Below are 21,197 nucleotides of genomic sequence, written 5' to 3'. Positions count from 1 at the left end.
GGGGTTAATAAATATAATATAGGGGTCGGCGATGTTAGGGCAGCAGATTAGGGGTACATAGGGATAACGTAGGTTGCGGCGGTTTACGGAGCGGCAGATTAGGGTTTAAAAAAAAAATGCAGGGGTCAGCGATAGCGGGGGCGGCAGATTAGGGGTTAATAAGTGTAAGGTTAGGGTGTTTAGACTCGGGGTACATGTTAGAGTGTTAGGTGCAGACGTAGGAAGTGTTTCCCCATAGAAAACAATGGGGCTGCGTTAGGAGCTGAACGCTGCTTTTTTGCAGGTGTTAGGTTTTTTTTCAGCTCAAACAGCCCCATTGTTTCCTATGGGAGAATCGTGCACGAGCACGTTTTTGAGGCTGGCCGCGTCCGTAAGCAACTCTGGTATCGAGAGTTGCATTTGCGGTACAAATGCTCTACGCTCCTTTTTTGGAGCCTAACGCAGCATTTGTTTGAACTCTCGATACCAGAGTTAAATTTATGGTGCGGCCAGAAAAAAGCCTGCGGAGCGTTAACAGCCCTTTTTACCGCCAAACTCCAAATCTAGGCCAGTGTTAGGTAAAAAGCAGCATTGGGACCTCTCAACGCTGCTTTTTAAGGCTAACGCAAAACTCGTAATCTCGGTGTAAATTTAAATTAAGCTAACATTATGGAAAATAATAAAAATCTAATATTACAGAAAATAATAAACAAATTATCAAAAATTAAACCTAATCCCTAAGAAAATAAAAAAGCCCCCCAAATAAAAACACCCCCTAATCTAATGCTAAACTACCAATAGCCCTTAAAAGGGCTTTTTGCAGGGCATTGCCCTAAGTTAAACAGCTCTTTTACATTAAAAATAAACAAAGTCCCCCCTAACAGTAAAACCCCCACCCACCAAACCCCCAAAATAAAAAAAAAACTAACACTAATAAACCTAATATACCCATTGCCCTGAAAAGGGCATTTGTATGGGCATTGCCCTGAAAGGGCATTTAGCTCTTTTAAGAATTGCCCATCCCTAATCTAAATAACCCCCCCCCCATAAAAAACCAAAAAAAACCCCTAAATCTAACCCCCAGGTTGGTACTCATGGTTCCTGAAGTCCGGCGGAGAAGGTCCTGTTCCAGGCGGTGAAGTCTTCTTCCAAGCGGCGACCTCTTTCTTCTTTCAGGAACAAACCGGCGCGGAGTGGAGGGTGGAGCTGAAGACCAGCTATCCCAATAGGATGAGAGCTAGTGAAATTCTATTGGCTATTTAAATCAGCCAATAGAATTTCAGTAGCTCTCATCCTATTGGCTGATTTTGAATTTGAAGACATCGGTGTGGGTTTGATGGCGGATATAGGGGTTAATATACTTTATTAGTTATTGTGGTGGTAGATTGCGGTTGACAGGTAGATACTACGCATGCGTTAGGTGTTAGTTTATATTTTTAGATAGTTACGGGAGTTACGCTGCTCCCATACTCAGTGCAAGGCTTGCTGCGGCTGCCTTTGTGTGGCAAGGTGAAAATGGAGTAAAATTTCTTTATTTTCGCCACGTAAGTCCTTGCGCTGAATATTGGATACCGATTTGTGACGTGGTCCCATGTTAGCTTATAGGAGTCAAAATTGCAGCCGACGGGTGAAATATACGTGCCGTATTTATAGGCGGCGCTGTATATTTGATACCAATAGAAACAACAAATGTCCACAGCACTTGTAAACAAATTTCAATTTTTATTCCAAAACTTCAGAACAAGCTTGTTCTGAAGTTTTGGAATAAAAATTGAAATTTGTTTACAAGTGCTGTGGACATTTGTTGTTTCTATATGTGAATTTGGGGAATAGGCAGACCCCCAGTCTTCACGGGCACCTGCTCCATTAAGTTGCTGTTACTAGAGTGTATTGGATATATTTGATACCAAAACTGCGTAAAAAAAAACGGTGGTGGCTTTTGCGGGCGACGCTGCATATGTAATGGAGCCCTAGGATTATAATTATTTTATTACAATCCTAATTGGTATTGTTTGTTCCTCCACCACCTTCATTTCCTAATTATGTGGTTTTACTTGCAAACTAATATATTTTTTTATTGCAACATTCTTATAGTCTGAAATTTTAGTCACTTTAATATTCTACCTCTTTATCTGTTCCTAGTGGTCCTCCTTAGCAGAAGTGATGGCATAAGGGAATTGTATACATATTGTTTTCATGCAAAAATGTGCACTGAGTAAATGATTTTATCTACCATGTATTTATTAATAAGCACACTACACAAAACGCTTTCTTTTTTGTGTGTGTAATCCAGCACCCCACCCACACAAAATAAACATAACAATTTCCAATTATCTATACAGTTTATTTAGTATATAATATGTATTGCAATAATAGGGTCCCTTTAAATTCATGTTTCAGCTACTACATTTTTAAATAGTGTCAGAGCACAGGGAGGGAACATCAATCATGATGGCCGCTTCTAGCTCAATCGTGTATTCTGTTGCCAGGGGTCGAACACTTTTTAGTCTACTTAGCATTGGTTACAAAACGAGACTAAACCTATTTAGGAACAATCTGAGGTTTCTTGGTGATGATGGTAATTACATTTTATTTATAAATAGCATTATCTTCCACCTACAGATATTGCGCAGCATGGGAAGAGGCCGTATGCCTGTTTATTTACACTTGCACATGGTTTAGCCCAGCACTGTAGCGGAAGACGGTCACTTAGAGATGCTGTCAGTTATCCACAAGCTGTTCGTTTTGTAGATATTAACAAATATTAATCAGCACTTAAGTTTTCAAATGGGTGAGAACTTAAAATATTTTTACGCACTATAAAATTTAGACACACGTCACGGCGCTACAAAGAAATCGCTTCTGGTAACGTTAGTATAAGTGCAATGCTCTGCAGTGCGGGTACGAATTTGTCACTCAGCCCACTGCTGCCGTGCAAGAGCCAATGTAGCGTCACCAGCTCTGAGCATTTATTGGCTGCGCGCGCTTTTCTTTTTCCTTTCCTTTTTTTTTTTTTGTATGTAACCTTGGCGGGAAATAATTTCGTTTTTGGCTCCAAACTGCCCCACTTCCCTCCTCTGTGACTGACACCATGCCGCTCTCCACAGTATCTACCTCCCCGGCCAAGCGAACAAGAGAAGAGTTGGCTGATAACCCAGCGCCTGTGCTGAGGTTCGCTAAGCTGTCAGAAAATGCAATCACGCCTAGCCGGGGCTCCGCAAAAGCTGCGGGATATGATCTGTACAGGTAAAGTGACGTGGCTGCCGTCAGTATAGTGTAACATAATGCAAGAGTTGTACATGAATACAAATTCTCATGCAGCGCGCTTCTATTTATAACGTGTCAAAGAACTGTTTTCTGGCCTGATGTTATTTTCATCATAGTTCGATGTGTGATTAGTGCCGTGTTGTACCATGCTGCATAATGTCAGTCGTTACTCCCCTGCAGTTTTTTTTATTATTATTATTTTAACAGGTACCTATGCAAAACATACGTTGCTTTTATTTATATATATATATATATATATATATATATATATACACATACACATACAAGTACTTGGGAAAATGCTCATTTGATTGAAAGCCACCATATAAAATGCAAACATAAACGTTTCAGCATGGGAGTCTTTATAATTAAACATACATTTTATTATATATTTATCATTAGTTCATCTGTCAAAACTAAAAATTTGTATTTTGTACCTTCTTTCCCCCCCCCCATACTGATTAACACAGAAGTTACATTTTCTGTCACTTTTGAACTATTTTTCAATTTCTGCAAAACATTTGTAGGAATAAATTATGAAGCCATAAAACGAAATAAATGTTAATCTTGTTATCATGATTTACCTACAAGGTATGCATGCTCTTACCCCTGCCCATACTTTTTGGGCTAAATTTATCAAGAGTCTGCAGACGGGCATACATATGCCCCCCCTGTCTGTCTGCCGCAGCTCTCCTCTGGCGGGCAGAATTGCGTTGGTGGAATTCAGCATTGCACACGTGTGCTATTTAGCGCTCACGTGCAACGCCCCCCCGTGCAAAGGCAACCACACGCGGGCAGGAGCTGTTAATCACCCCGGTTGGACGAGACTGGGGAGATTAAAATTCTCCTCTGAAGAGGTTAGGGGAACGGCTTTCTGATGACTGCTGCTTGGTAAATACTGACTGCAAGTTCCCATTGTAGAGTTGAAGTGTCTCACAAGGTAATCACAGAGGTATAAAGTGTAACCGTATTGCTGATGCAAAACCAGGGAATGGGTAATTAGGGTGACCATATTGCCGCTTTAAAAAGTGACACATGAAAAATACATATGTCAAGGCTGTTTAAAGAAATCTTTTGTATAAGAACCCTGACATGTATTTGTAATACATATCCCTTTTTGAAAGTGGGAATATGGTCACACTAGTAATAAAGGGATTATCTATTTTATATAGAAATTCTGGGGGGTGGGGGTATGTGTGTGTATATATATATATATATATATATATATATATAATTTTATATTTTGCACTCTCATACCGGACCGGGTACACTTCACATGAACATGCTCCTCCCTGGGTGCCACTGGCACTCACAGGAAGCTGTGCTGTCCCCTGAGTCACAGGCAGCTAACCCCAGACAGGTCTGGGTGCAAGAACCATAGAGAAAATTACAAAACAAATTAATACAACACACAGAGAAAACCCAGCACTCACTTGCAAGCTCTCAGCTAAGATTTAAAGGAAAAATGTAAAGGTTAGTTACCGCATCTGGCCAAATGGGACAAGCCCAGGTACCTCGTCAAGGTCCTTTCAAATACCTGGGACCCTAAAACAGACACACAATGTAAGCTTTCAAATCCAAACAAACTGGGAACAAGGGAAGGGTGCACAGGCATATGTAATCACCCTAGACATACACAAAACATGGAAGGGAACTGCACTCTCATACTGGACCGGGTACACATTTCATGACCCTGCAACATGCTCAGCCCTGGGTGTCCCTTTCACTCGCAGAAAGCTGTGCTGTCCCCAGAGTCACAGGCAGCTAACCCCAGACAGGTCTGGGTGCAAGAACCATAGGGAAAATTATAAAATAAATTCATACAACACACAGAGAAAACTTGAAAGCTTGCATTGTGTGGCTGTTTTAGGGTCCCAGGTATTGGAAAGGACCTTGACGAGGTACCTGGGCTTGTCCCATTTGGCCAGATGCGGTAACTAACCTTTACATTTTTGCTTTTAAATCTTAGCTGAGAGCTTGTGAGTGCTGGGTTTTCTCTGTGTGTTGTATTAATTTGTTTTGTAATTTTCTCTATGGTTCTTGCACCCAGACCTGTCTGGGGTTAGCTGCCTGTGACTCTGGGGACAGCACAGCTTCCTGTGAGTGCCAGTGGCACCCAGGGCTTAGCATGTTGCAGGGTCATGGGATGTGTACCTGGTCCGGTATGAGAGTGCAGTTCCCTTCCGTGTTTTGTATATGTCTAGGGTGATTACATATGCCTGTGCACCCTTCCCTTGTTCCCAGTTTGTTTGGATTTGAAAGCTTGCATTGTGTGGCTGTTTTAGGGTCCCAGGTATTGGAAAGGACCTTGACGAGGTACCTGGGCTTGTCCCATTTGGCTAGATGCGGTAACTAACCTTTACACACACACACACATTTATTTATTTTATTTTTATTTTTTATCTTTTTATTTCAGCATCCCTTTTTACCATATATGGAAAAATGTGCCATATGTATCACTTGAATTTTATATGCTGAAAATTAAACACTGCTGTTATAACAGATTTTAAAAAGCATTTTGTAAAATGATCATAGAAGTACAAAAAGAGAAGGTTCTAAAATGTTGGGACATTTTATTATTGCTCTACTGCTTTTATATATACCTATGTGTTTAACTTAATGCTCAAGCCATTTGCAGGGGTTAAAGTCAACAGCAATGCTGTTGACATTGGCTCTGGTGAGCCAATGGCAAGATAAAGTGGGTGTAGCCACCAGTCACCTGCTAAATCGGAGAAGTGCATTTTTGATGGGGATATGTTAATATGATTTTCAACAAAGGATGTCAAAAGAACATAGTACTTTTTTTTTTTTTTTTTTTTTTTAAGTGTCTTAAAGGGACACTAAAAAAATAAACTTTCAGATAGGGCATGCAATTTAACAACTTTCCAATTTACTCTTAAAATCAAATTTGTTTTGATATTCTTTGTTGAAGGCTAAACCTAGATAGACTGATTTCTCAGCCTCTGCAGGCCACTTCTTATCTCAGTGCATTTTGTCAGCTTTTCACTGCGACAGTGCTAGTTCATTGTGTGCCTTACAGAAAACATTATGCTCATTATATGAAGGTATTTCAGTCAGATCTGGTTGGCTAAAATGCAAGTTTGCCCCCTTATCTCAGTTCTTTTTACAGTTTGCAGAGGCTTAGATACAAGGTAATTACAGAGATAAAATAAATTAATATAACAGTGTTGGTTGTGCAAAACTGGGGAAGGGGTAATAAAAGGATACTCTACCTTCAAGTAGACTGTCCCTTTAAAATTATATACTCTGTCTGAATCATGACTCAATCATGAAAGCTTAAGTAGAAGAAAATGCTTTTTTCCTCTACGCCAACTCAGAAGAGGAAAGATCAACCGCTCGACACTCACTTGTCTGCGGTGATTGATATGCCCTTCTCTAGCGAAATTGGTTGCACTGTAGCAGGGGGCGTCATTGCACAAGAATCCTCGGTTGCATCACATAGCAAATTGTAACAGGTTCCCTACTTGCAATCCTGTTCACCTGCAAGGATGGTAAATGTTGTTGTCCTATATGCACATGCCTCTTGTGATTGGCTTACCAATGTATTCAGTTAACTCCGGTAGTGCGTTGCTGCCCCTTCAAGAAAGTATATTAAGAGAATGAAGCAAAATTGGAAATGTGGTTTCCAAATGTATGCTGTATCTGAATTCTTAAATAAAATAACTGTTTTTTTTTTTTTCCCTTTTTTAAAATGGGGTGCACATGGACAGGTTTCATGATTGTTATATATGCAATGTTAAGTTATTTTTAATCTAGTTTTTTTTTCCTGTCCTTCAACAGTGCATATGACTACATTATTCCTGCTCAAGGTAAAGCTTTGGTGAAAACGGACATTCAAATCGCTGTTCCATCTGGATGTTATGGCAGAGTTGGTAAGGTGTACTCTGGGAACAATGTTGTGTTTTTCCTTTTCTGAGGCATACAAAATACAGCATATAGTCTGTATTACTCTTTTGGTCTGATAGTCACATAGAATAAATAATCTTTTTTATTAAAAATGACAAAACCTGGACCCAATATACCCCTTTTTGTATTTTTAATATTACATATTTAAAAATTAAAAAAAAAATAATCAATTTTGGTTCTAGCCTTAAAACTGTAGGGGAGAAAGTGACAAATTTGCTGGTCTAAAGTGTGCTGGCTAGGTTTAAAAGACCATACTGAGTTTCTTAAAGGACCACTCAATGCAGTAGAATTGCATAATTATCAAGTGCATAATAAAGACAATCACTTATCAATCTGAATTTTAAATAAGTAGAATTTTTTTCCTCCCATTTTCGGTCTCCTTGTATCATGTGACAGACCTCAGCCAATAACAGACTAGTATACGTAAACCCTGTGAGCTTGGGCACATACTCCTTATTGAGCTTGTTCCCCAAGTGTTTGTATAAAATGATTGGGGAAAATCTGATAATGGAAGTATATTGGAAAGTGTCTTAAAACTGCATGCTCTTTTATTCATAAGTTTATTTTGACTTATGTGTTCCTTTTATAAGAGTTGTACTACACACACGCCTAATCCATCTACAGAATAATTTTGAAAGTGAAGTCTGGATAAAAGTTTTGGCCCTCACTATTTTCAGTCATATTTCTTCTATAAGATACGATTCCACGGATTCATCCTTTACTTGTGGGATATTATCCTCCTGCTAACAGGAAGTGGAAAAGAGCACCACAGCAGAGCTGTCTATATAGCTCCACCCCCCAGTCATTCTCTTTACCCTTCCTAGTACTTAGAGTAGGCAAAGTGAAAAAGGTGATAAAATGTTAGTTTTTATTTTCTTCAAGCAAGAGGGTTTTTTTTTATTTTAAATGCTACCGGTGTGTACTATTTTCTCTCAGGCAGCAGATGGATTAAGACTTCTGCCTGGAGGCTGATGATCTTAGCATTTGTCACTAAGATCCAGAGCAGTTCCCACAGAATGGCTAAGGAGTGCTTGAGGAACGTTTTTCATGCTATAAGCAGTGAGGTATGTTCAGTCATTTTTTTCTGCATAGACTGTGGTATTTCAGAATTGGCTGACAGTATCCCCATGAGGGTAAGGGTAAGCAGTAATCCTAAGAGAAGAGGGGTATTACTAAGCTTGCATATAGGGGCTAAGAAAAAAAAAATGGTTGTCACTGAGTTTGAACGTTTGTGGGCAAACGTTTTTTTAACTGGGAGTGCTGATAACGTTTTTGGAAGGAAATATTTATTACATCAGGAACGTTTGAGGCTGTAATAAGAGGGTACACTTGGCTTCTTTTTGGGTTTAGCAACCCACATGGCTAGTTTGAAACCGCTCTGGTGCGGTTCATTTGGGCTGAGAGACATCGAGTGAAATGGGCGGGGCCTATTTTCGCGCCTCAGTTGTTCAGTTGTATTTGACAAGCAAGCTCCAACTCCGGTGGGCCCTTGTGAGAATATTGGGCCAAATCGAAGCTTTAACCCTGTTTTCCAGATCCCTAAGGGCAGGTAGGCGCCACAGCAGGGCTGTGGCGAGGTGCAGGGGGTGTTTTTTTCCCGGATTTAAAAGGTTATTAATTATCCGTGTTTTTTTTTTTTTTTTTCAGTAAGGGTTAAGTGTTCCTTTCCTTGTGGGGCAAACTTAGCTGCATTATTTGAATACTTATGTCAAAGATTGAAATAATTTGATTATTTTAAAGCAGTTTTGCAAAACTTGTGTGCTTTTTTTTTTTTTTTTTTTTTTTTTTCCCTTAAAGGCGCATTACAATTTTTTTTTTTAAGATTGTTATTTTTCACTAAATAAAGTGTTTTCAAGCATGTTTGTGGTCATTACTAGCCTGTTTAACATGTCTGACATTGAGGAAAGCCAATGTTCAATGTGTTTGGAAGCTATTGTGGAACCCCCACTTAAAATTTGTCCCTCATGCACTGAAAGGGCAATAAATTGCAAAGAACATATTTTAGCTGATAAAAGTATGTTGCAGTAGGATTCTCAGTCAGAAGGGAATCAGGTTATGCCATCTAATTCTTCCCAAGTGTCACTATTAATGCCCGCACAAGTGACGCCAAGTACTTCTAGTGCGTCTAATTCTTTCACCCTGCAAGATATGGCCGCAGTTAGGAATACTACCCTCACAGAGATTTTATCTAAGCTGCCTGGGTTGCAGGGGAAACGCAGGAAGTCTGGTATGAGAGTCAATGCTGAGCCCTCTGACGCTTTATTAGCCATATCCGATGTACCCTCACAATGTTCTGAGTTGGGGGTGAGGGATTTGCTGTCTGAGGGAGAGATTTCTGATTCAGGAAAGATGTTCACTCAGATATGACGGCTTTTAAATTTAAACTAGAACACCTCCGCTTGTTGCTCAGGGAGGTTTTAGCGACTCTGGATGATTGTGACCCTATTGTAATTCCAGAGAAATTGTGTAAAATGGACAGATAGCTAGAGGTTCCTGCTTACACTAATGTTTTTCCAGTCCCTAAGAGGATTTCGGACATTGTTAATAAGGAGTAGGATAGACCAGGTATTTTGTTTTCTCCCCCTCCTACTTTTAAGAAAATGTTTCCCATATGAGACACTATGCGGGATTCATGGCAGACGGTCCCTAAGGTGGAGGGAGCTATTTCTACCCTGGCTAAGTGTACAACTATACCTATTGAGGACAGTTGTGCTTTCAAAGATCCTATGGATAATAAAAATTAGAGGGTCTTAAGAATATATTTATTCATCAGGGTTTTCTTCTGCAACCTATAGCGTGCATTGTTCCTGTAACTACTTCAGCTGCTTTTTGGTTCGAGGCTCTTCAGGTTGAGACCCCATATTATTCTAAATAGAATTAGGGCTCTCGAGCTAGCTAATTCTTTCATTACAGATGCCGCTTTTCAACTGGCTAAATTAGCGGCAAAGAATTCAGGTTTTGCCATTTTAGAGCGTTATGGCTTAAGTCCTGGTCTGCTGACGTGTCATCAAAATCTACCCTTGAAAGGGATGGCTAAAAGCTTAATCTCTTTCAAGGGTAAGACCCTATTCGGGCCTGAACTGAAAGAGACCATTTCAGACATCACTGGAGGAAAAGGCCATGCCCTTCCTCAGGATAAGACAAATAAGATGAGGACCAAACAAAATAATTTTCGTTCCTTTCGAAACTTCTAAGGTGGTCCCTCTTCCTCCTCCCCTGCTGCAAAGCAGGAGGGGAATTTTTGCTCAATCCAAGTCAGTCTGGAGACCTAACCAGACTTGGAACAAATGTAAACAAGCCAAGAAGCCTGTGGCTGCCACCAAGACAGCATGAAGGGGCAGCCCCCGATCCGGGGCAGGATCTAGTAGGGGGCAGACTTCAAAGAGTCTCCTCCAAGGGGGAGATTCCATCTTTCTCAATTGTCTGTAAACCAGACAAAAAGAGAGGCGTTCTTACGCTGTGTAGAAGACCTATATACCATGGGAGTAATCTGCCCAGTTCCAAAAACAGAACAGGGGCAGGGGTTTTACTCCAATCTGTTTGTGATTCCCAAGAGGGAACCTTCAGACCAATTTTAGATCTCAAGATCCTAAACCAATTCCTCAGAGTCCCATCCTTCAAGATGGAGACCATTCGGACTATTTTACCAATGATCCAGGAGGGTCAATATATGACCACTGTGGATTTAAAGGATGCATATCTGCACATCCCTATCCACAAGGATCATCACCAGTTTTTCAGGTTCACCTTTCTGGACAGGCATTACCAGTTTGTGGCTCTTCCCTTCGGGTTGGCCACGGCTCCCAGGATTTTCACAAAAGTGCTAGGGTCCCTTCTGGCGGTTCTAAGACTGTGGGGCATAGTAGTGGCGCTTTATCTGGACGATATCTTAATTCAGGCGTCAACTTACCAACTAGCCAAATCTCACACTGACATCGTGTTGGCTTTTCTAAGATCTCACGGGAGGAAGGTGAACGTAAAAAAGAGTTCCCTTATCCCTCTCATAAGAGTTCCATTCCTGGGAACTCTGATAGATTCGGTAGACATAAAAAAAATTCTGACGGAGGTCAGGAAATCAAAGATTTTAACCACCTGCTGAGCTCTTCATTCCATTCCTCGGCCGTCAGTGGCTCAGTGTATGGAGGTAATCAGACTAATGGTAGCGGCAATGGACATAGTTTCGTTTGCTCGCTTGCATCTCAGACCACTGCAACTATGCATGCTCAAACAGTGGAATGGGGATTATGCAGATTTCTCCTCAGATAAATCTGGATGAAGAGACCAGAGACTCTCTTCTTTTATGGTTGTCACAGGATCATCTGTCCTAGGGAATGTGTTTCCGCAGGCCAGCATGGGTCATAGTGACGACGGACGCCAGCCTAGAATTCCCTGAAAGCACAGGGTGTGTGGACTCAGGAGGAGGCTCTCCTCCCGATAAATATTCTAGAACTGAGTGATATTCAAAGCGCTTCAGGCGTGGCCTCAGCTGGCTTCGGCCAGATTCATAAGATTCCAGTCGGACAATATCACGACTGTAGCATATATCAATCATCAGGGGGGAACAAAGTTATCTAGCGATGATCGAGGTTTCCAAAATAATTCGATGGGCAGAGACTCACTCTTGCCATCTATCAGCAATCTATATCCCAGGAGTGGGGAACTGGGAAGCAGATTTTCTAAGTCGTTAGACTTTTCATCCGGGGGAGTGGGAACTCCATCCGGGGGTGTTTGCACAATTGATTCATCAATGGGGCACACCAGAATTGGATCTGATGGCGTCTCGTCAGAACGCCAAACTTCCTTGCTACGGGTCCAGATCAAGGGATCCTCAAGCAGTACTGATAGATGCTCTAGCAGTACCTTGGTCGTTCAACCTGGCTTATGCATTTCCACCATTTTCTCTCCTCCCTCGTCTGATTGCCAGAATCAAACAGAGAGCTTCAGTGATTTTTTTTTTTTTTTTTTTTATTATAGCACCTGCGTGGCCACTCAGGACTTGGTATGCAGACCTGGTGGACATGTCATCTCTACCACCATGGACACTGCCTCTGAGACAGGACCTTCTCATTCAAGGTCCGTTCCAGCATCCAAATCTAGTTTCTCTGTGGCTGACTGCCTGGAGATTGAACACTTGATTTTATCCAAGCCGGGATTCTCTGAGTCGGTCATAGATACCTTGATTCTGGCTCGAAAGCCTGTCACTAGGAAAATTTTATCATAAGATATGGCGTAAATATCTTTATTGGTGTGAATCCAAAGGCTACTCATGGAGTAAGATCAGGATTCCTAGGATTTTGTCCTTTCTCCAAGAAGGATTGGAGAAGGGGTTATCAGCTAGTTCCCTAAAGGGACAGATTTCTGCTTTATCAATTTTACTGCAGAAGCGTCTGGCAGATGTTCCACACGTTCAGTCGTTTTGTCAGGCTTTAGTTAGAATTAACCCCTTAACGACCAAGGACGTACGCCACACGTCCGGTCATTAACTGTATTTTTTTTTGAGGACATGTGGCGTACGTCCTTGGTCTGGAAAGCAGCTGGAAGCGATCCTGCTCGCTTCCAGTTGCTTTCCGGTTATTGCAGTGATGCCTCGATATCGAGGCATCCTGCAATAACCCCCCTTGGCCATCCGATGCAGAGAGAGCCATTCTGTGGCCCTCTCTGCACCGGTATCGTTGGTGGGTGGGAGCAAGTCTGGGAGGCGGGTGGGCGGCCATCGATGTGCCGAGTGGAGGGGGGCGGGATCGGGGGCGCGCATGGGAGAGCGCGCGTGCATGGGGGCGGCGGGCGGGCGCGTGCACGGGGCGGGAGCAAACCGCTACATTGCAGAAAAAAAGTTAAGAAACGTTAAAAAAAACAAAAACAAATATTTAACAATATAAATGATCATCTAAGGGTTCTGGAAGGGGTGGGGGTTTGATCTTGGGGGGGGGGGGGGGGGGAGCTACACTACAGAAAAGGGCAATAAAAAAAACCCAAAAAACACTTTTTGTTACTAAACTGGGTACTGGCAGACAGCTGCCAGTACCCAAGATGGCGCCCATTAAGGCAGAGGGGGAGGGTTAGAAAGCTGTTTGGTGGGGGATCAGTGAGGTTGGGGGCTAAGGGGGGATCCTACAAAGCAGCATATGTAAATATGCCAAAAAATATAGCTTATTTTAGTACTGGCAGAATTTCTGCCAGTACTTAAGATGGCAGGGACAATTGTGGGGGAGGGAAGAGAGCTGTTTGGGAGGGATCAGGGGGTCTGATGTTTTAGGTGGGAGGCTGAGCTCTACACTAAAGCTAAAATTAACCCTGCAAGCTCTCTACAAGCTACATAATTGTAAATGATTTCAGTGAGAAACCTAAAATTATGAAAAATTTTACGTTTTTTTTAAAAATTTGATTGCATTTGGCGGTGAAATGGTGGCATGAAATATACCAAAATACACGTGTAGTGCGCAGTGGCATTTAGCAGCCTAATTGCCAAAAAGCAACGCCAAAGCCATATATGTCTGCTATTTCTGAACAAAGGGGATCCCAGAGAAGAATTTACAATAATTTAAGCCATAATTGCACAAGCTGTTTGTAAATAATTTCAGTGAGAAACCAAGTTTGTGAAAAAGTGAACAATTTTTTGTATTTAATCGCATTTGGCGGTGAAATGGTGGCATGAAATATACCACAATGGGCCTAGATCAATACTTTGGGATGTCTACTAAAAAAAAATATATACATGTCAATGGATATTCAGAGATTCCTGAAAGATATTAGTGTTCTAATGTAACTAGCGCTAATTTTGAAAAATAATGGTTTGGAAATAGCAAAGTGCTACTTGTATTTATGGCCCTATAACTTACAAAAAAAGCAAAGAAGTCCATTTAATGGCGAGAAAAACGGTATATAATATGTGTGGGTACAGTAAATGAGTAAGAGGAAAATTACAGCTAAACACAAACACTGCAGAAATGTAAAAATAGCCTTGGTCCCAAACGGACAAAAAATGGAAAAGTGCTGTGGTCATTAAGGGGTTAAGCCTGTGTTTAAACCTGTTGGTCCGCCATGGAGTTTGAATTTAGTTCTTAAAGTTCTTCAAGGGGTTCAGTTTGAACCTATGCATTCCATAGATATTAAGCTTCTGTCTTGGAAAGTTCTGTTTTTAGTTGCTATCTCTTCGGCTCAAAGAGTTTCTGAACTATTTGCATTGCAATGTGACTCGCCTTACCTTGTTTTTCATTCTGATAAGGTGGTTTTGCGTACCAAACCTGGATTCCTTCCTAAGGTTGTTACTAATAAGAATATTAATCAGGAAATTGTTGTTCCTTCCCTGTGTCCTAATCCTTCCTCTAAAAAGGAGCGTCTGTTGCACAACTTGGACGTGGTTTGTGCTTTGAAGTTTTACTTGCAAGCGACCAAAGATTTCCGTCAAATATCTTCTCTGTTCTCTATTCTGGAAAGCGTAGAGGTCAAAAAGCTACGGCTACCTTTTTTCTTTTTGGCTGAAAAGCATCATCAGTTTGGCATACGAGACTGCTGGACAGCAGCCTCCTGAAAGAATTACAGCTCACTCTACTAGAGCGGTGGCTACCACATGGGCTTTTAAAAATGTTGAACAGATTTGTAAGGCTGCGACTTGGTCTTCACTTCATACCTTTTCCAAATTTTACAAATTTGATACTTTTGCTTCTTCTGAGGCTATTTTTGGGAGAAAAGTTCTTCAAGCAGTGGTGCCTTCTGTTTAGGTATCTGTCTTTTCCCTCCTGTTCATCAGTTTCCTATAGCTTTGGTATTGTATCCCACAAGTAAAGGATGAATCCGTGGACTCGTCGTATCTTATAGAAGAAAAGTACATTTATGCTTACGTGATTGATTTCTTCTATGATACGACGAGTCCACGGCCCGCCCTGTCATTTTAAGACGGATTATATTTTTTGGGGGATTTTAAACTTCAGTCACCTTTGCACCTTTTTAGTTTCTCCTTTTTCTTCCTGTACCTTCGGTCGAATGACTGTGGGGTGGAGCTAAGGGAGGAGCTATATAGACAGCTCTGCTGTGGTGCTCTTTGCCACTTCCTGTTAGCAGGAGGATAATATCCCACAAGTAAAGGATGAATCCGTGGACTCGTATCATAGAATAAATCATTTTCAGGTAAGCATAAATTTACTTTTCCAGTTAAAGGGACAGTAAACACCTTGTAATTACAATACATTTCTGATGTGCTGCTATAGAAAAACATCTCCGCCAAGTCTTAATGGTTTTTAAAACTAACATCCTTTTTTATTGCAATTACTTTTATATAACCCATCTTTAAACACCATGTTACCTTTTTATATGAAAGATTCAATCTGCACTTTAGTCTGCAGACTAACCAGTAATAAAGTTAGTAAAGTACTTTGTTTTGCAGTTATCGGTTAAAGCCAATATATAACAATTTTCAGAGCTAAATTACTTGAAAAAGGGGGGCAAAATAATCAAAATATATTGCTCATAAATATTTTATATAAAAATAAATCTCTAGGTGTTCACTGTTCCTTCAATTAAACATCTGTCCATTTTTTTAGTTTTTTTCAATTTTTTATTTTTTCTTAACTTTTTAGCACCACGATCTGGTTTAGCTGCTAAACATTTCATTGATGTTGGAGGTAAGCCTGTTTAGTTTCTTTTCACTCTTTTAAACATGTTTTGTTTTTGTGGGTAGAATACAGTGACCAAAACTTGCAAAATGAGGTGTGTTTGCATATATGTAGATAGATCTATTATTAATCTTAAATTTCTTGGCATTAGTTGTTAGGTTCTCACACAAAAGCAGGGAAATTCCTGATTTCACCTCTCCCTTAAAGGGGCATTCAATTCAACATTAAATAATTCTTTTAATCTTCTTGAACAATGTTTATGTAAAATGAAACACTGCATTATACGTTCACTATTTTATTTTTCTTGCTTTTGCGGTAAAATCCAAAAACTGTGCTTGTCCAGTTTGACTACTGTACTTTGATCATTCTTAGGGGTTCAGATCATCTAAGGCTTTCTGCTCTGGGAAGATTACCTAGGAAATCTTATTACTGAAAGCTGTTTGTGCAGTTTATTGGTTTAGGATGTAAAGGGAAGACACTTACATTACAATATAAGGCTAAAAAAAAGTTGTATGACTTCTCTCCATGCAATCAAGTTGGTGTGTTTTTTTTTTTTTTTTTTTTTTTTTTTTTTGGGTTGTTTTTTTTTCATGATTCATAGCATGCAATTTTAAACAACTTTCTAATTTACTCCTATTAATTTTTCTTGCTATCCTAAAAAAGCAGGAATGTCAAGCTTAGGATCCAGCCCATTTTTGGTTCAACACCCTAGGTAGTGCTTGGTAACTACATTCAACCAACCAATAAGCAAGCCTAATCCAGGGTGTTGAACCAAAAGTGGGCTGCCTCCTAAGCTTTATATTTCTGCTTTTTAAATAAAGATAGTAAAGAGAATGAAGACAAATAATAGTAGTAAACTAGAAAGTTGCTTAAAATTGCATGCTCTACCTGAATCGTGAAAGAAAAAAAAATGGATGTAGCCCCAAGGCAGAACATACAGTGATGTGAGATGTCATCGCAGAAAATGCAGCATGTCTGCAGAAAGAACAGAACACATGCAGGAACTGTTAGCGCTTTAACTTTGTAGTGCTGCACATTAGACAGTTCTCTTCAAACAGAGCTATGCTCTGGCTGCACTGTATCAATTTTCCTTAACACAGTGCATCCAGGGCAAAGTGCTGTTTGAAGTGAGCAGTCAAATATGCAGTAGTGCTGCAAAGCAGCAGCACATTGCTTGTTGACTGGCACTCAGATTTCCCAGTCTGTTTATTCTAACTATAAGAGCACTACATCTTTTTATTACTACATTTCTATGTTAGACCAAGAGAAAAGGAAACCGATTTATTAAATAGACATTTTTAAATTACTTTTTTTTTGTTAGCAGCTAATTTGCAATGCAATTTTCAACTACTGCACTATATATCTCTCTATCTATCTATCTCTATCTCTCTATCTCTCTATCTCTATCTCTCTATCTCTATCTCTCTATCTCTATCTCTCTATCTCTATATCTCTCTCTATATCTCTCTCTATATCTCTCTCTATATCTCTCTCTATATCTCTCTCTATATCTCTCTCTATATCTCTCTCTATATCTCTCTCTATATCTCTCTCTATATCTCTCTCTATATCTCTCTCTATATCTCTCTCTATATCTCTCTCTATATCTCTCTCTATATCTCTCTCTATATCTCTCTCTATATCTCTCTCTATATCTCTCTCTATATCTCTCTCTATATCTCTCTCTATATCTCTCTCTATATCTCTCTCTATATCTCTCTCTATATCTCTCTCTATATCTCTCTCTATATCTCTCTCTATATCTCTCTCTATATCTCTCTCTATATCTCTCTCTATATCTCTCTCTATATCTCTCTCTATATCTTTCTCTATCTCTCTCTCTATCTCTCTCTCTATATCTCTCTATATCTATATCTTTCTCCTCTATATCTTTCTCCTCTATATCTTTCTCCTCTATATCTTTCTCCTCTATATCTTTCTCCTCTATATCTCTTCTTTATTTTTCAGTTAACCAACAAATTGCAATTGAACTGGTGCCTTAGTGTAACTGTCTAATTTAAAATTGAATTTTATTTAAAAATGACCTGCAGAAAAATTTTCGCTAACAAATTCTCATCACAGAAAGTAAAGAAAAGTTCTGCCTCTGGGGGATGTAGTATCCCTTTATGCACTAACCATAAAGGTACAAATCCCCAAATCTGGAATTCCAAAATCCAAACTGGTTTTATTTATTTAAAAAAATAAAAATATCTTTTGGTCTTTTGGTGTGCAAATAATCTATATTTCTTTAAGACATGAGTCCACAGATCATCTTAATTACTAATGGGATATTCACCTCCTGCAAAATCCAAAAAATTGAAACAGCACACCTGAATCTTTCTTTTATGGGGCACGGAGCAGCAGACTTGCCAGGTCCACAGCACAATCACAAACTTCAAGAAACTCTAGCCACCATATCAGTTAAAAGACCTTTATTTTCTTATCCTGGGTCCAAACATACAACGTTTCAAGCCAATATGGCTCTTAGTCATGTACATCTTAATTATACAGGTTCGTGCTTTTTATACCCTCACCTGTTAATTGTTCATCAACTGTTCATTAACCCATTGTATGAAAAAACATGTATTGCAACATGCAATAGTGACACCTGTTGGTTGTAAAATATAGTACAATCTTTTTTTACTTTTGATGTCTGTTTTTCAATAGAATGGGTGAATAGTATGCATATCATTTAAAATATAAACATAAAACCTATATACAATATTAAAAGAGGAGCATAAAATCCAAACATCTACAATGTCTACACAGTCTACAGAGTATGTTTACATCAATCATGATTTATTCCTTTGCAGAGTGTATTTGTATTGAGAAGAATTCTTTCACTTTAATTGATTCATTTATCCTTTATTTTACCATTATAACACCCTGCCATTCACAAGCCATTTTTATGCGCCCATGATCAACCAGAAAATATGCAAACAATCCTAACCTTATCCATATATGATTCCCTTTAGTAAAATAGACTCCAATCAAAGTCTTGAGGCCCTTGGGGATAAGGCAATCCAGTTTGTGAATCCAGAACATCTCCCTAACTTTTAGGAGATGCACTCTATCGCCCCCCCTCCTTGGTTTCATCACCTGGTCTATAACTAAGAATCTAAGCTGACTTATGTTGTGACCTGCAGAGAGGAAGTGAGAGGATACTGGTGCTTCTTTATTATTACACCTTATGTTAGATTTATGTTCCGTTATCCTCTCCCTTACCTCTCTGCAGGTCTCGCCAATATAAATAAATCCACACGGACATTTAATCATGTAAATAGCATATGTTGCTCTGCATGTAAAATGTTTGTTTATTGTAAACTTCCTACCACTCGTAGGATGGTAGAAGTATTTGCCTTTTATCATTGAGCTACAATGGCTACAATTTAAACATGGATAGCAGCCATTATTGCTACTACCAATTGTTGATTGTATACTTCTCCTTCCAGAGCCTATGTCTGTGTGTATGATCCAATCTCTAATTCTTTTATTTCTCTTGTACGCAATCATTGGTTCTTTTTTGAATTCTTCCACCTGTGGGTTGCATTCCCTAATGATGTGCCAATGTTTTTTTAGGATACCTGCAATCTTTCCACTCAATCTATTATGCTGTGTTACAAATATCATATTGTTCTCATTTCTTTTGTCTGTTTTTGGCTCTGTCCTAAACCCTCCTCAACATTCACAAGCTGTTCTGTTATTAGTTTTTCTGGGTAGTTCCTAGTGATGAACTTATTGGCCATTTCTCCCAGTCTCTGTTTGCACTTGCTACCATCTGAGACAATCCTCTTCACTCTAGTGAACTGACTCTTGGGTATTGCTCTGAACACACTTTCTGGGTGGCAACTGCCATACTGTAACAAATTATTCTTATCAGTTTTTTTTGTGTACAGGTCAGTCTCCAAGAAACCTTTATCCTTATAAACATAAGTATCCAAATACTCTACTCCTACCTCGCTCATATTTAAACTGAACTTCAATCCATTCACTGAACAATTAAGATCTTCTATAAATGATAAAAGGCTCACAACGTCGCCCCCCCCCCCCCCCCCACACGCCAAACACATCATCGATAAATCTCCACCAGGAGATACCATATGTTTGAAAATTCATATTAGAGTATACAAAATGTTCCTCAAAACTACTCATATGTTGGCGTATGTGGGGGCGACGTTGGAGCCCATTGCTGTACCCTGTTTTTGGAGGTAGTAAGTGTCCATGAATAAAAAATAGTTCTGATAGAGAATGATAGTCAACAAATTTATCAGAAACTCAATCTCTTGGGCAGTATAATTGCTACTAGATTTCAATATGTTTTCTACTGCTGCAATTCCACTAGTATGCCTAATAGAGGTATACAAACTGGAGACATCTAGTGTAAATAATATGCATTTATCCCCAACCTGCCCAAGATTTTTGAGTTTGGATAAAAAGTCATTTGTGTCCCTTATATAAGAGGTAGTTTTCTGTATTAAGGGTTGTAATACTTTATCCAAAAAGACAGAAATGTTTGAGAACACAGACCCTATTCCAGCCACAATAGGGCGCCCAGGTGGTTTATTAATAGCTTTATGGATCTTAGGTAACACGTAAATAACAGGTCTAATGGGATTTTTCTCAAATAAATCATCTTTAAATTTCTCTGAAATGATCTCCCTCTTAACTGCTGATTGCAATATGTTCTCTATTTCCTTGTTAATTTGTATAGTGGGGTCTCTGGTTAGTTTTTCATATACTTGACTATCTGCTAGCTGACGTTCAATCTCCTCTATATAGTCTGATTTATTAAGTATAACCACCGCCCCACCCTTGTCCGCCTCCTTGATGATTATATCAGTATTACCTCTTAGTGATTGTATTGCTAATTTATCTTTCTTATTTTTTTGTACCAGTTTCTTTTTCTCATCTTTCTTTAATAAGATATTTATCTCCCTCTGAACAAGGTTCATATAGGTTGTGACACTGTGTGTACTTGTAGGTGTAAATTTACTCTTTCTGTTAATACCAAAATCTTTAACATTATCAAATCTGATTTTGTTTTTTTGTGCCCCTTCAGTGAGCTTGTGACCAACATCTTTCTGTAAAGAAAAATATATCCTTAATTTTAGTTTTCTAAAAAAACCTGTGTAAATCCTGAGAAACAGTGAAATCGTTCAAAGTGTCATCCAAACAATATGATAAACCCTTATTTAATGCTGTGAGTTCCTCATTACTGAGAACATAATTAGATAAATTGGTTACTAAATTATTAGTGTCAAATAAAACATTGTCATACAAAACTTCAGATGCTAGCTGTGAGCTAGCCACTTGTGAAACACCGTGATTAGTATTAGATTCTGAGAAATGTCCCAACAAAGCCTTGTTCAGAGAGTCACTGTTGCAAACAATATCACACTTATTCTTATCAAG

At 39.4% G+C, this 21,197-nt stretch overlaps 1 protein-coding gene across 1 annotated transcript in view; it reads left to right on the top strand.

The window, feature by feature from the left end:
• Positions 1-2,425: 2,425 nt before the first annotated feature.
• The window catches only part of DUT (deoxyuridine triphosphatase), a 43,212-nt gene continuing 24,440 nt past the window's right edge, over positions 2,426-21,197 (top strand). The window contains exons 1-4 of the mRNA XM_053717460.1: positions 2,426-2,557; positions 3,087-3,225; positions 7,048-7,139; positions 15,750-15,794. Coding sequence (XP_053573435.1) covers positions 2,428-2,557; positions 3,087-3,225; positions 7,048-7,139; positions 15,750-15,794 — 406 coding nt within the window. The 5' untranslated portion in view covers positions 2,426-2,427. The remainder of the gene's footprint in view (positions 2,558-3,086; positions 3,226-7,047; positions 7,140-15,749; positions 15,795-21,197) is intronic.

This window comes from Bombina bombina, chromosome 6 (assembly GCF_027579735.1).
Source record: "Bombina bombina isolate aBomBom1 chromosome 6, aBomBom1.pri, whole genome shotgun sequence".
NCBI classification, from domain to species: Eukaryota; Metazoa; Chordata; class Amphibia; order Anura; family Bombinatoridae; genus Bombina; species Bombina bombina.
Note: the sequence above shows the minus strand (reverse complement) of the source record. Positions and strands in the feature narration are given on the sequence as shown.